The sequence below is a fragment of the Simochromis diagramma genome, unplaced genomic scaffold, assembly GCF_900408965.1.
Source record: "Simochromis diagramma unplaced genomic scaffold, fSimDia1.1 OVJJ01000656.1, whole genome shotgun sequence".
Classification (NCBI taxonomy): Eukaryota; Metazoa; Chordata; class Actinopteri; order Cichliformes; family Cichlidae; genus Simochromis; species Simochromis diagramma.
Window position 1 is genome coordinate 484,115 of NW_024387038.1, and position 14,280 is coordinate 498,394.

Consider the following 14,280-nt stretch of genomic DNA (forward strand, 5'->3'; position numbering starts at 1 on the left):
ATCTGCTTAATGCTTTCACATAATGCAATTTAATTTGGTAACTAGGTTGAAATACACAGGAGGTTTATAGAGTTGTTTTTAACATGCTAATTTCTTGTAGAAACATCTGTTTGTTGAACGGTTTTTGCAAGACTGTACAAACATTCACAATTTTTCCTTTACAGTCTAATGTCTATAATTTGACATTTGCACTTGTACATTTTTTCCCCCACAACCACAAACAACTTAATAACAGGAATATAAACATAAGGAGACTATCTTCTTGCTCACTTTGTGTCTTTATAGGTTAGAGTCAAAACTAGTTACAATGCAGGGGAGTCAGAGACCACAATTCATCTGTGGACTGCGATACATAACAATAGGTGAGAGAGTGATGTGTAAAGTTTTTGCAGACATATAAAGTTGGTGGATACTGTTATTTGTGACTGAAAACATGCTGTATTTGCCTCCTTCAGGGCTTACTTTGTTTTTCCTTTACTTTATATTTATTTGTCAAGGGATGGTTGGTAAGCAAGACATCCTCTTATTTCCATCCTGACATTGAATTTATGTGAATTTATTTTTATGAGCCAGACAATGTTTGAAAAATCAAATCTTTATCTTTGCGCCCCACAGGTTCAGGTGCCTTTGACTGTCCCAGACAGCCTTTTATCTCCCTCTACATGTCCCTGTATGGGATCATACCGGTCTTCTTGGCACTGAGTTTATGGTGTAACTGGTGCAACAGTGTCTGTTGGTCTGTAACCACCATCTTCTTCTGTTGCTGGTTTATTGCTGGTAAGCTTTTAAAAGTATCACAGAGTTGGCTGGAGTGAGAACAAGATGGTTTCTTACTCCAAATCCTCCAAAATCTAACATGTCTTATTGATTTTAGAGATTTTGGATATCCTTAAAAGGGTCATCTCAGGCACACAGATGTGACTGTTAGCACAGATGCCCCCCCCAAAAGAACTATTTTAAAGCTCTTTTTTTGCCTTTCTGTCTTTGTTTTTTTTTTTTTTTACAGGTAGTATTGTCATCTACTCCATTTATGAACCCAAGTACGACAAGACTACAGCGCAGCCTGATCTCTACTGCAACAAGACGCTCTACCTGTTCGCATTTTGGTTCACCAACATGACATACATACTGTTAGCACTGCTCTTTTTATCCTATTGCTGTTGTAGACAACGAGGTGATGGTGATAATGAGACTCAAACACTTGTGCGGTAATAAATAGAGACGAAGCAAACTTAATTAAAAAAACAATCATACACTGTCAGTTAAATGAGGGCAAATTGTGCATTTAAAGGCAGTTTTCCTGTTTGTCTTATGTAGATATAATCAAATGTTCTAATGAGCAATGTACATGTTTGATCTTTTATCAGAGAAGAATGACAATTTATATTTTAAGTAATTAATGTTGGAGGTTTACTCTTTTTAAATACTTTTGCAGCAGTACTCTGTTATGTAATGACATCCTTAGATATGAATAATATCCTGTTTTTCCTTCCCATTGATTCTCTAATAGGTCGGTTTTATGAGCTTGTGAGCGCAGAAATATCAAATGTGTGAGGCTGAATACTGAGGAAACATCATAGAAATGCTTAGAGAATATATCTGTTGATCCAGTAACAAAATCAGAGAAAGCCCGGAGTCTCGAGTGAATTGATCATTAATCATAAGTAATACATGTACATAAAAATGTCAGTGTAAAGTGTACGTTTACGTTTTTCCAGGAAGATCAGAAATAGGTCCACGGATTTATTAAAATGTACAAACATACAAGGAAACAGACAGTATCCAAGGCAAGAAAGTTTTTATAGTTCTAACAAGCTTGAAGGCCAATATTTGATATGATAACCTTTATTCCTCAACACGGGCTTTCTTTAAGTAGTCTTCAGGAATAGATCTCCAGGCTTCTTCAAGGACATTCAAAGCTGCCCTTTGTCCTTTTTTTCTGTCAAAATGATTGTATCCCCCTCATTGGTTCAAAAATACCTTTACAAAAAATATATTTTGATCAATCTCAACAGTCAGAGAATCTACAGTCTGTAATGATTATTAATCATTGGTTACAGATGTAACCCTTCATTGGTGCAAGGATACCATTTTATGTCTGTCAAATTGTTTTATCTTTGGTATTTTCAATAGATTCAACAGAAAAAATTGAAATAATTTATGTGTTTGTGTGGCTGACTTTGGGTTTTTTGTTATGCATAGACACAACACAGCCTTTTTCATGCTTGAATGACTCACAGATCAGCGTTAAGTTGCTTAATAAAAACCATCTCTAAATGTAAAAGGAATGAAAATAAATGAAAAAGCAGCCAATATCCAAAGTCTGACTGCTTAGAAATACATCATAAAGAAACAAGGCGTGGCTAAAGACCTTTACACAGTGCTGAATTTGATGTAATTTAATGTATTATGTCTATGTTAATGTTACAAAATGCATGCTGTCCTAAAATTAACATGAATAAAATATTATTTTTAAAAATGACTGTCCTTATCTGACACTATCTTCTCTAATCCTGGTCAGCTGTTAAAAGAATGATACTGTCATAGTATTTTTCACACTCAACAATGAATTAAAAAAAGATTCATGGTGGGAACTAAAACAGGGAATATATTTTAGAAAAGCAGGCAAACCTCGTCCTGTGGAGAAATACGACATAAAAATGTTTATGTAGCGAGGTCTTAGTGGGTTAGGACAAATGAGAGGAAGTGTTCCTCTCCTGAGGTTTTGCTGTGACAGACACGCTGTCAGTGATGTTTTTCTCTGGTCTGTGAATGCAAAAGAGCTCCTTAGAAATAAATGTAAAAAGAATTTTATGTAACGTTGCTCACATACAAACAAATGATTAAAAACACAATTATCTCAGTAAATGGCTGGATGAAAAAGAATACTAAAACTAAAAAAGAAAGTGAAAGATGCTGTAAAAGGAAGTTGAAGCAACATGCTCACATGCCCATGTTATATGTGGCCATGTTCCTGCAAGAGTCCCTTTCAAGGAAGTCCTGGCAGACACACAAACAGGTTGGTCTGCAACAGTCTGTATAATGCTTTCAGCTTTCACACTTTAATTTGCTAACTATTTTCACACAGGAATGATGTTTACAAGCTTTCTAAAGTGGATTTCTTATGGAAATATCTGTTTGTTGAACTTTTTTGGGTATCCAATAACCATTTAGATTTTAGAATTAACAATTTTCTCTTTCACAGACTACTATTTGTGATTTGAAATTCTTCTGTACGCTGCAAAAGACAATCAGTAAAAAGTAGGTAACATGCTTTTACATTATCAGGTTTTTCCTTCATTTTAAATCATACATTGTAATTTTATTCATGTGTTATATCATGGTATGTTTCCATTTATCACTTAACAGTATAACAGAAATATAAAGTGGAGAATATCTTGTGGCTTTCTTTGTGTCATTTTAGGTTTGATTAAAAAATAGTTACACGTCCTTCTGGCAGACTTACAACGTAAAAAGGATTTTTTAAAAAAAAGTAAAATTCATTGTCTTTCTTCAGTCTACCTGTTTTTATTTGCCAATCTAACAGATGAATGTCTTTTGTGTCTTTTTAGGACAGATATAAAACTAGAAATAATGCCAGAGAGTGAAAGACCAAAATGCACCTCCGAACCACGAACAACAATATTAGGTGAGAGGCTGATGTGGAAATTCTTCCACACATGTGCAGACGGTGCATAGTGTCATGTGGGACTCACTGTATCTGCTTTTCTTCAGGGTGTATCCTGGTGATTTCCTGCATCATGTTCATTGCTCAAGTGATAGTTGGTAAGTGACAGACACTGTTATTGTAATAATCAGATTAAATTCATTGGAGTTTATTTTGTGTAACCAGAAATAAGTAAAATGAAAAATAAATAACCTAAATTGTGTATTAAAACTTTATGAAGCAGATTCAGTGACATTTGTTTTTGTTTTATCCCTGTACACCACAGCTTTAGCAACTGATGAATGCAAAGGAGAGTTCTACATCCCCATATGCATCTACAATTATGGATTCATATCTGTATTTCTGGCACTGAGCATGTGCACAGCGAAAAGAATGCAGCAGTTTCCAATTACACCAAGAAAGCAGTTGCTGTACCTGCTGCACCGAGGGCGGTGCAAGTGGTGCAACATAGGCTGTTGCTCTGTGCCCCTCCTCGTCGTCTGTTTCTTTTACCTTGGTGGTAAGCTTTAAAAATGTTCTAACAGCAGCACACACCTGTTTTAAGAAATATTGAAAGATGGAATAAGCAACAACTGAGAAAAATCAAATTACATGGTGACCAAAAACAAAACAAAAGAAAACGCAGAGCTGCTGTTGAAATTGCTTAAATCATGAGTTGTTTTTTCTGTTTTTCCTGTCATAAACGCTGCTCAAAAAGAAACACTTTTTAATCAGAGTGTAGCATCAAGTCAATTAAGCTTTAAGTAGTGTCCCTACTGGTAGCATGAGGTGATAGCTGGACCCCAGAGGTGTAAAAAGTGCAGACATTTTTTATTTATGCAGAAGTACAGATACCTGTGTTTTGAAAAGCTCCAGTAAATGTTGAAGTACTCATATAATTTCTTTACTTAAGTAAAAGAGAAAAAGTACAGACAAGTTATACTCTGAATAGTAATCAAAAAAACAGGTTTGTAGTTTATATTGATCTTCAATGAATGAGTTACTGTTGTTGTTTTTAACAAGAGTCATTGTTTTAAAAGTTCTTTCTTACATTTATGTCATTTTGAAAACGAATGCACTACAGCAGTATTTTAAATATTTTTACAGTCAATGTGTTCATCTACTCGGATATAAAACCCAACTTCAATAAGAGCGTAACCACAGGCATTATCTACTGCAACAAGACTTTCTACCTGTTTGCATTTTGGAGCACCAACCTGACCTACGGCCTGTTGGGGCTGCTGTTCATCACTTTTTGGTGTTGTAAACGACAAGAGCCTGAAGGCGAAGATGAGGCTCAAATACTCGTCCAGCATTACCACACTAGGATCCTATGGTTCACTGTATAGTCTAATGTATGCACTTTTAAAAATTCAGGTTGTCATATTGCAACAAAACTATTACTATATGCTTCTTAATTGGTTTTGCCTCGTAGAAAAATGTTTGTTTCTACATTAATATTACCAGTTTCTGTGCTGTTTTTAAATACATCCATGTAATGTTACTTATGTATAACCACTGTTGATACCAGGTAATTACTACTGTATTGTATTTGACCAAATTCCTGTGTATTTCGCTTGAACTTAAAGTTGAAATATATTTACCAACAAAAACTTAGCATTAGAAACAGCAGATCAGGGGAAGAATAATTCAAGACTTTGGAGGAAAAAGTAATTATACTAGAAATTAAATAAAATAAAATAAATTTAAGTAGTTGGTAATTTCCAGGTATTTTAGAGGTGGGAAGAATCCTTTTTTCTTTTACATTTTTATTATGAAATATATTGTTGTGCGTCCTGCCTCTCGCCCTATGACAGCTGGGATAGGCTCCAGTCCTCCTGTGACCCTGAATGTGCATCATGAGAATTTAACTATTTAATTGTGCTCTTACACTCTTACACTATATATACAATTTATATTAGACTACATCATGTAAAATGTAATAGGGACTGTCCTACCATTTGTAATAACAACAACAAACACTGCATAGCAAAGGCCCATGTGATCTTATAATGATGGAGTCAGGTCTAATTTGATTTTCTTCTTTCATAAACACTGTTCCACCATCAACCAGCAAGTTCAAAAGGACAGTAAGAAAACTACAAAACACTGAAATAACATAAATTGAGAAAAACTCCAATGAATTTCTTTTTCTTTTTTCTTAGGTGCAAATGCAAAATTGAACACAGCAGAATTAACAAGAAGTCTCTAAATCTTTTGACAGACTTGAGAAGCAAAAGGTCTAGAGACTTGTTGATGACCCCTGGAAACCTCCAGTCAGTTGGTTGCGAGAGGTTGGGGGCAGTTGCTAGATGAAACTGGTCTCAAGTAGGTATACCGTGCTGGATTTAAAAACCTTCTTGTGTTTCCTTTGGATGCAAGTAGATTGCTGCAGTCCCCAACAAGAGCCAACCTTCGACTTGCCACAATAAGAAATGTAGCTCATTATTTTTCAGTATACCATTAGTGCCTTTTAAAAGGCGTTGGTTGCAGCAGTAAGGAGCAGCTGTTATTTTGAAGGTGTTACATATTTACCATTACACCTCTGAACAAAGGGGAGAAACAGAAATGTTACTGTAGTGAACTTATTTTACTATTTACAAATGGCTTCATAAAAACATTTACAGTGGAATTTAGAAATGTACATACACTTGTATAAACTTTAAGCATGTTGGGGCACTCTGGTGGTTTTAATGATTTCTGTTCTTTTTACTTCCTTCGTTTAACATGTTTGGTTCTCTGATACAGCCCTGATATTTAAGCAGAGTGCACAAATGTTCACTATGTATGTGGTCAGTGTTTTGTTAAAGCTATTCAAGAAACTTATAGCTTAGAGATTCATTATAGAGAAATGCAGAAGCAGAATTTTCACAAACAGAAATTTCCCAGTGTTTTTGCTTCCAAGTCCCTAAAATGGAGCTTCAAACAGAGCAAGAATAAATAATAAGCTGGCTGTGAGTTCAAATATTAAATTTGGAAAGTAATTCTACTGTATATTATACTGTAATTATGTTGATGTTATAACTGAATTGCTTTACCTTTAATGAAATGGAAAACATTTTCTATTGTAAATAAAACCTTTGACCAGTTATTTTACTGGATCATTGCAGAAAGAGTCCCATGTTTCCAGAGGGTGGAGGACATGTTTTCTGTACAGGAACAGTTACATGTGAAGGAAAGCAGAGCGACCAGCAGACTTCTCCTAAAACAAAAGCGAACACCTACACGGTGGATTTGTTGCAGAAATGTGCCCAGCTTCTCACAGTTAGTTTGCAAAATGTGGCATCGACACAGACTGTCGAACACATAGTCCAGTTCATACACTTGTACTTCTCTCAGTCCAGCTATCGATCACAACCACACTCACTTCCTCTTACATTCATGAACTCTTCACAATAAAACTTGATACTCATAAAAATAAACCGTATATAATGCAAATGCTTTGGTACTTATTAAACACTCCTTTTAAAAGGAATTTGTTAATACTTTAAACAAACATCTGATCAAGCTTAAATGTGCCGCTGTTGTTTAACGCGACCTCCGCTGGTTTCCTCCTTCTGGCAAAAAGTAAACGATAAACAAACAAGAGACAGGACTTGCGCCAGAAAAGCCGATCAGCTGATCATTGATCAGTTTCATGATTGAAGTAGCAACAGGAGAGGGAGGGAGAGAGAATGAGAGAAGAAGAGGCAGCTGCAGCGTAAAGACGCGGAATAGCTCCAGCTTTGTGTCTTTTTCACTGTAGCTAAAGTCCGGGACAAACTGTTCCTTTTTGGAACAATACAAAACGCGTAATATTTTCTCTGAATACCGTTTTTAATGGGACGGTTGGCAACTCTAATAACTAAGCTTATCAATAAAATAAAATTCACTATCAGTAACATCATAGCACCCACCCAGCTGTATATAAACACCGTCATGCTAGCTAATACGCAGTACGAGTTATTGTAACTGACTGTAAAAAGTCAGCACAACAAAAATAAACTCCACCTAAACTTGGTTTATATCTGACTCAGATAGACTGCAGGTCTTAACTTCTTACCTGAAGTTCAGTTCACCTGATACTCGGACCAGCGGCCGCTTCGGGTCTCTCCTCCTCCTGCCTCCCCTTCCCTCATCCACCTGCTGGCCTCTATGGAAGCTACGCCATAGCCACCACCAAACAACTGAGCTATTTTTACACATCAGCCAGCATCTGGACAATCGACCACCTTTCATTGCTTATACCGTTCCAAAAACACCCCCCCCCCCCCCCCCCCAAAAAAAAACAAACAAAAACAAACAAAAAACCATCGGCCCATAAATATGAAAAACCACCATCGACCCACCATAGCTGGACTGGCCATCGAGCTCCCAGGCCTCTGGTAGAGGACCTGAGCTTGAAGAATAAAGACAGCCCTCAGGTGCGAAATTTGTTTTGTTTAAATGTATATAACAGAACAAAACAGCATATGCAGCATGCTCTGATGCTGTGGTGCATGTTTCAATATGCGAGTGTCCTAAGCCTTTTATTAGAGTGACAGCCTGTGGAAAGAAACAGATGTCTGCTGGTTTTGTTGTACAGTGCTCTGCAGCGCCTGCCAGAAAGGACGAGTTGGAACAGGTTGTGACCAGAGTGCTGGTTCTGGGTCTGCAGTGATGTTGCCTGATTGTTTCTTGACTCTGGATTTCTACAAATCCTGAACTGATGGCTCCTTTCAATGTGGAGCAGCAGTGGCTCTACTTTGAGCCCCTCCAAAATGACTGAAATTATTCCTCTGTCTCTAAGTAAGAGGATATCTATCCTTCAGACAAAGATCATTTTCACCGCTTTAATTCTTTTAGTAACTGCCCAAAACTTATGACCACAGGTGAGGTTGTAGGTCGACCAGTAAATTGACAGCTTTGCTCCTTTGCTCAGCTCTCTTTAACATATAGGACCTGTACAGCGACCGTATCACTACTGCAGCTACCACAATCCGCCTGTCACTCTCTCGTCTCCCCACTAGTGAACAGCAGACTTAGCGCTTTGACGCTTTGACTTTAAATTTCCTCAGGTAAACTTGTTTTGACCTCCAACAGTCTGAATGTTGCATTTACGCCTTCACATCTGGGTTCAGTCAGATTGTTTGGATTTGATTAAGTCAATCCCCTTTTCACTCCTACTGAAAATTATTAAATATAATATAGAGAACCTGCATCAGGGGCAAGTAAAAATGTTCATGCATAAGCAGAAGTCAAAATGAAATAGGAAGTCAAATCTATGTTTGCTGAGAAAATACAAATGAGCACAGGATTAAAAACGAGAAGAGAAATCAGGAAAAAAAAAAGTCACTCAATTCGGAAGTTAAGACCAGTATTTAAATGACGTGAACTCTTCTTAATCCCCAGATGTTCTTCTAATTTTCATAGACAAGGTTGGAGGAAGAGGGACTCAAGAAGGTACAGCATCACCTTTACGACATTTTTACCATTATTTATGACTAACTCATCTCAAAACGTCTTCCCAGTGAAAATGGCTCAGTTTAAAGTTTGCTTGGTTATCTGGTCAGATTTACTGCGACAGTTCGTGTTTACACTAGTGTAGTTGTTAAAAAAAAATAACATGAAATTTACCTAAAATTATACTACAATGTCTTTGTTGGTATTTCATATATCGTGAAAAAATTGTAACACTTGTTTTCAAATATCACCTGCCTGACAGCTTTCTGTGTGCAGTGTTGTGATTGTTGTGAACAGAGCTGGAGCTTCTGTGTCTTTTCCTTTTAAAGTTATCATTGGTGACGATGCCTGACACTGACACGATTCGGCACATCCGCAGACCTAAACCTCCATGTGTGGTTGTAGGTAAGAACTGGTGCCACACTGACCTCACATCAGCAGACGCTCCTGATGACTTTAACATGTGTTCTGTTTTTGCCTCAGTGGCTGTGGTGAACAGTGTTAGATCACATTAAGTGTAGCAGAGATTCATTTGCAGTTAAGCTGATGACACTTAGATTTATTGATTGAAATCAACTTTTTTTTTACCAACCTTATGCTGTCTAGTATAAAAACAACATACAGTATAGTGTAGTGTAGGAAATGGAAAAACTGTGAAACATCTGCTGACATCTTGTTAAATTCGGTTGTGTAAATCTACAAAGAGCAGCAGGTCAGCTGATCACAGGCTGCACGCTAAGAAAATCTACTGAAGCTCATCAGAAATTATTGTCAGTTGTGAATATTTGCGTCACCTTGAGCCACGACAACAGATCTTAGTGCTCCTCCACTCCTCTTTTACCGTTTAATTAGAACTGAATAACAATTGTATTCTCATGTACTAATATTATTGTATTATTATAATGATATAACAGGAGGCCCTGTTACCTGTGCATATAAATGATTAGTAGAATTGTCCTTCAAAGAGCTACTACTTACTTTCCTACTTTGAGTATATTTCAGAGCCTGTACTTTTTTTACTTATACTTAAGTAAAAAAGTTGCTTTAGTACTTCAACTTGTAGTATTTTTTTAACGCAAAAATATACGAGCTAACACTTTACTTAAGTATGAAATGTCTTTACTTTTGCCACTTCTGATAAGTTGTCAGCATTATGTTTATGAATCATATTGTGTTACGGTGAAATTTGACTAATTTAAAAGTTTCATGTAGCTAATTTTATCAGACTGACCTAAGATTTCATGACTTTGTCCACAAAGAGGATTTCAACACGCACAAAAAAGAAATTTGTATTAATCTGCAAACAATTTTGTGTTTTATTCAACATTTCTACACACTTTGTGTTCCTGGCCAAAAATAACCAGTCATTAGAAATGAATGGGAGAGGCACATGCCCATTGGCCACATGTACACTCTCAAGTAAGCACCTATTAATGTGCATACACATATTCCAACATTTCTGTGTTGGTTCTCACAGATGGCGCCATTATTTCAATAGCGTTAAACTTTTCTTTTATCATTGGTGTGATGATTCTCTGAGGCGCTGCCCACAGGTCACTGTGTGGCAGCATCATAGCAGGTCAATATACCCTGTGTGACTGTACATACTTAGTCACTACATTGGTGAGGAGGAGAGAGACCAGGAAATTGACAGTGATTTGATTAAATTAAGGAGAAAGAGTCAGAAGTTTAAGACTGTATGGAAAATAATCCAGACCAAGAAATGACTGATGAGGAGGAATTCAGTGATGGAGAAGAGCTGAGGCTGCTGTCAGATTCAGGATGACCACAGGACGTACAAAATGTGCCGTACCCTTACTGTTGACATCAAATCCTGACTGAATCTATCAAAAATATTGTGATAACCTTGTCCAACCTGGAGGAGAAACAGTTTCACAAGGAGGTGACCCAGAAAAATATGGAGGGCAAGGAGTGACAAAATGAATTATTAAATACGTCATCGAATAATCAATTAAATGTTTCATTAATTAATTACAATAGAAATTTATTAATTCAGTAAATATTTCAATAATTAATTAAATCCCCATTCATTACAATTAAAACATTTAATAAATTATTTATTTATTTCAAATGTTATTTTATTAGTGACACATATAATTAATTAATTTTTTATTTCAATGTTTTAATCTATTATTGACACATTTAATTATTTATCTAATAATGTAGTTTTTTTTTTATTCATTTTGGCTGTGTTGTTGAATTAATTTTATCTGTCAGCCTCACCCATCAAAGCCAGGGGGCGGGGTTAACGCTGATCGAGTCAAAACCATCGCTTTAGCCTTGTGGCCATTCTTTCAGTGGGCGTTTCGTGACACCAACAAAGTACATATAAAAACTAACAAAACCTTAAATACTCTGTTTATGTGCCACCAGATACACTTTTAATATTATTGTCAGGACTGCTAAAATTAATATAATAAATACATCATTAATAAATAATTAAATGTGTCAATAATTAATCAAAAATGGAAATAAACAAATAATTAGTCAAATGATTCATTATTAAGTAATTAAATGTGCCATTAATTAAATAAAATTTGAAATACAGTGGTCCCTCGCTATAACGTGGTCCACCTTTCGCAGCCTTGCTGTTTCGTGGTTTTTTTGCATTTTGCCTGTGTGTTTGGCATGCCGTCTATCGCTTCTTATCTCTTTTATTTGTTTTATTTTAGTGTTTTTAGTCAATTTTGTGCAACATGTCAGCCCTACACTGTCTTATGATCGCCAGACATTATTGGAAATAAGTTTATCCACCCAAGTTTTAGCTCTTTTTGGAAACAACAACCTGTGTTACTTCCCTGTTTGGAAGTAACCCCACCGCACTGGCGTTACTTTCTACTGCCACTGGATTTGTTAAAGCGACACAGGAGAGGGGGTAACCGTGGAGGTCACCTCATCAAGCTGAGATTCCGGATTTCTTGTTTTCCTCTGGTTTAATTAATGCCAGATCGGTGGCAAATAAGACCTTCATTTTGAAGGAATTTTTCTCTTCCCATCGCTGGATTTTCTTTGTTTGACTGAAACTTGGATTCCATCATTCCAACCATTTTTCTGAATTATTGCTGGCTGGCTGCAATAGTGCCCCGAGAGTTTCTGGCTGTGGGAGAGTGCTAGCTGTTGTTTTTAAGGCACATCTTGACTTTAAGCAGCTATCCCCATCGACACGCCACACCAGTTTTGAACTCTGTTTGTGCAAACTGGGCCATTCGTCTTCGCTGTTGTGGGCGATTGTTTATCAAACAATATAATAAATATAATAAGGAGTTTTTATCCAAGTTCTCAGAGTTTCTTGCTGATTGTGCATCATGGTATAACCAGATCCTTCTGCTCTGTGATTTTAATAAATATGTCTGCTGTATATTAAAATTATAGATTTTGTAAGTCTTTAGCCAGGGAGACTTTCTGGACTTAGTGAACTCTTGTAATTTTGTTCTGTTAAAGGTGCCACTCAAGAACGTGGTCACACACTGGACTTGGTTTTGTCACATAGTTTATCTGTCCATAACGTACTCATCGAGGATGCAGTGTTCTCTGACTATATGTCTATTTTATGCGACATTGTTCTTTTTAATCCTGTTGTTAAACGGGCTGTACCTGCTTGATGTTATTGTGCTTTTGGCTCAGATACTCCCAGGTTTTCCATATTGTTTGACCAGAGACAATAGAAGGTAACAAAACAAAAAAAACGGCAGTTGTTGACACACATGACCAAAACACAGCCAGTCTTGATGAAGAATACGCTTACCAAAAGATTCCATGTTACAGGCTGAGATCTCAACAGGAAGAACAACCACATACAGTGCACCATCCTCAGGCTGAGCACCAGCTCATGAATTCCACCCGACTGTCGTGGAGGAAACTAACATCCCAGATCAGAGTGAGAATGTACCACAGGCACACTACAGAGCTTTTGAGGACATTGCACTGGAAGACGAACATCACACTGAGCCAGACCTGCGTAGCAAGCCACCACCTAACCCAACAGCTGATGGGAATAAACAACAAGAAGAAATAGAAATTGTGAGGAGATCGCAGCAAACTGGCAGGCTAAGAGAGAGGTTCACCTATAACACCCTGGGACAACCATCACACCAGCAGTTGAATGCAGGGGTGAACTCTCTTCTGCCCATATACCCTCTCCAGGGTATTCCCAGTACTCTTCCACTCCCATACTACACAGACCCACATCCATACATGGACAACTGTTACACTCAACCACAGTAACTAGACACATACATCCCTCAACATGAAAAATGTCAGGAGACATGAAAAAAATAGGGGAGAGTGTAAAAGGTTAAAATGTGTGTTTAATAAATTTGGATTAAACTAATTGTTAAAAGGTTAAGAGATAAAAAGACTTATGGGGATTTTAGTTCAGATTATTTCTTCATACAAGAAAAGAAGGGAACAAGGGAACACCCCAGTATATCTTCTTTGTGTTTGTTATGTGTTTAATTGCCGATCCCACTACACTTCACATCTTCCATGGCATTACTTAAGAATACCACTAGGTGGCGCATAGCGCTCAGGAGGAGCGTGAAGTCTATGGGCTCAAAATCTATGGGCTCAAAATGTGGTCATAAATATTTTGTACTTGTAAATCGGTTTTGTACTTGTAAAAAAGATTTGTATGTGTAAAAAAAATTTGTGCATGCGTAGAAAAGATTTGTATGTGTAAAAAAGATTTGTGTGTGTGTAAAAAAGATTTGTGTGTGCGTAAAAAAGATTTGTGTGTGGACTTAGCCAAAAAAACCTTGCAAGTTACAACTACGAATTTTGACCCTATTTTTCTTCCTTTCATCTGATTGGTGAATGTCATGTCAATCACAAATGTAACAATCCAATCAGAGAACAGATGGGTTTGGCTGTCGGAGGGGCGCTTTTTTGAACTGCAGGTCCTTGAAGGGTAATTTCTATATAAATATCCGATAGCAGTTAGGTCCCCTTACTTTCAGCAGCTGTTGAAAGGATAAAGTTGTGGTATATCAGTGGTTAGAAATACCATTATTACTTTAAGATTAGTTTAACACAACGTCAGGGCTGACCCGGGACCACTGCTGTGAGTCACAGCGCGCAGCATAAAAGTCCTTTCACATCGGACGCAGGATGTGCTGCTAATGCTAACTGCTAACTAAAAGCAAAGGATCCAGAATTTGTTGCTGGCTGCTGGG

At 37.0% G+C, this 14,280-nt stretch overlaps 1 protein-coding gene across 4 annotated transcripts in view; it reads left to right on the forward strand.

The window, feature by feature from the left end:
* Window positions 1-14,280, forward strand: part of LOC120740915 (transmembrane protein 272-like) — a 23,910-nt gene continuing 9,630 nt past the window's right edge. The window contains exons 1-9 of one of the 4 annotated variants that reach the window (XM_040043450.1): window positions 1-362; window positions 456-506; window positions 616-777; window positions 1,007-3,019; window positions 3,206-3,261; window positions 3,573-3,649; window positions 3,736-3,786; window positions 3,954-4,187; window positions 4,775-6,763. In XM_040043450.1, coding sequence (XP_039899384.1) covers window positions 2,840-3,019; window positions 3,206-3,261; window positions 3,573-3,649; window positions 3,736-3,786; window positions 3,954-4,187; window positions 4,775-5,016 — 840 coding nt within the window. In that variant the 5' untranslated portion in view covers window positions 1-362; window positions 456-506; window positions 616-777; window positions 1,007-2,839 and the 3' untranslated portion in view covers window positions 5,017-6,763. Of the gene's footprint in view, window positions 363-455; window positions 507-615; window positions 778-1,006; window positions 3,020-3,205; window positions 3,262-3,424; window positions 3,470-3,572; window positions 3,650-3,735; window positions 3,787-3,953; window positions 4,188-4,774; window positions 6,764-14,280 lie in introns of those variants that run through there. The other 3 variants (XM_040043451.1, XR_005697516.1, XM_040043452.1) reach the window with 3 other exon arrangements.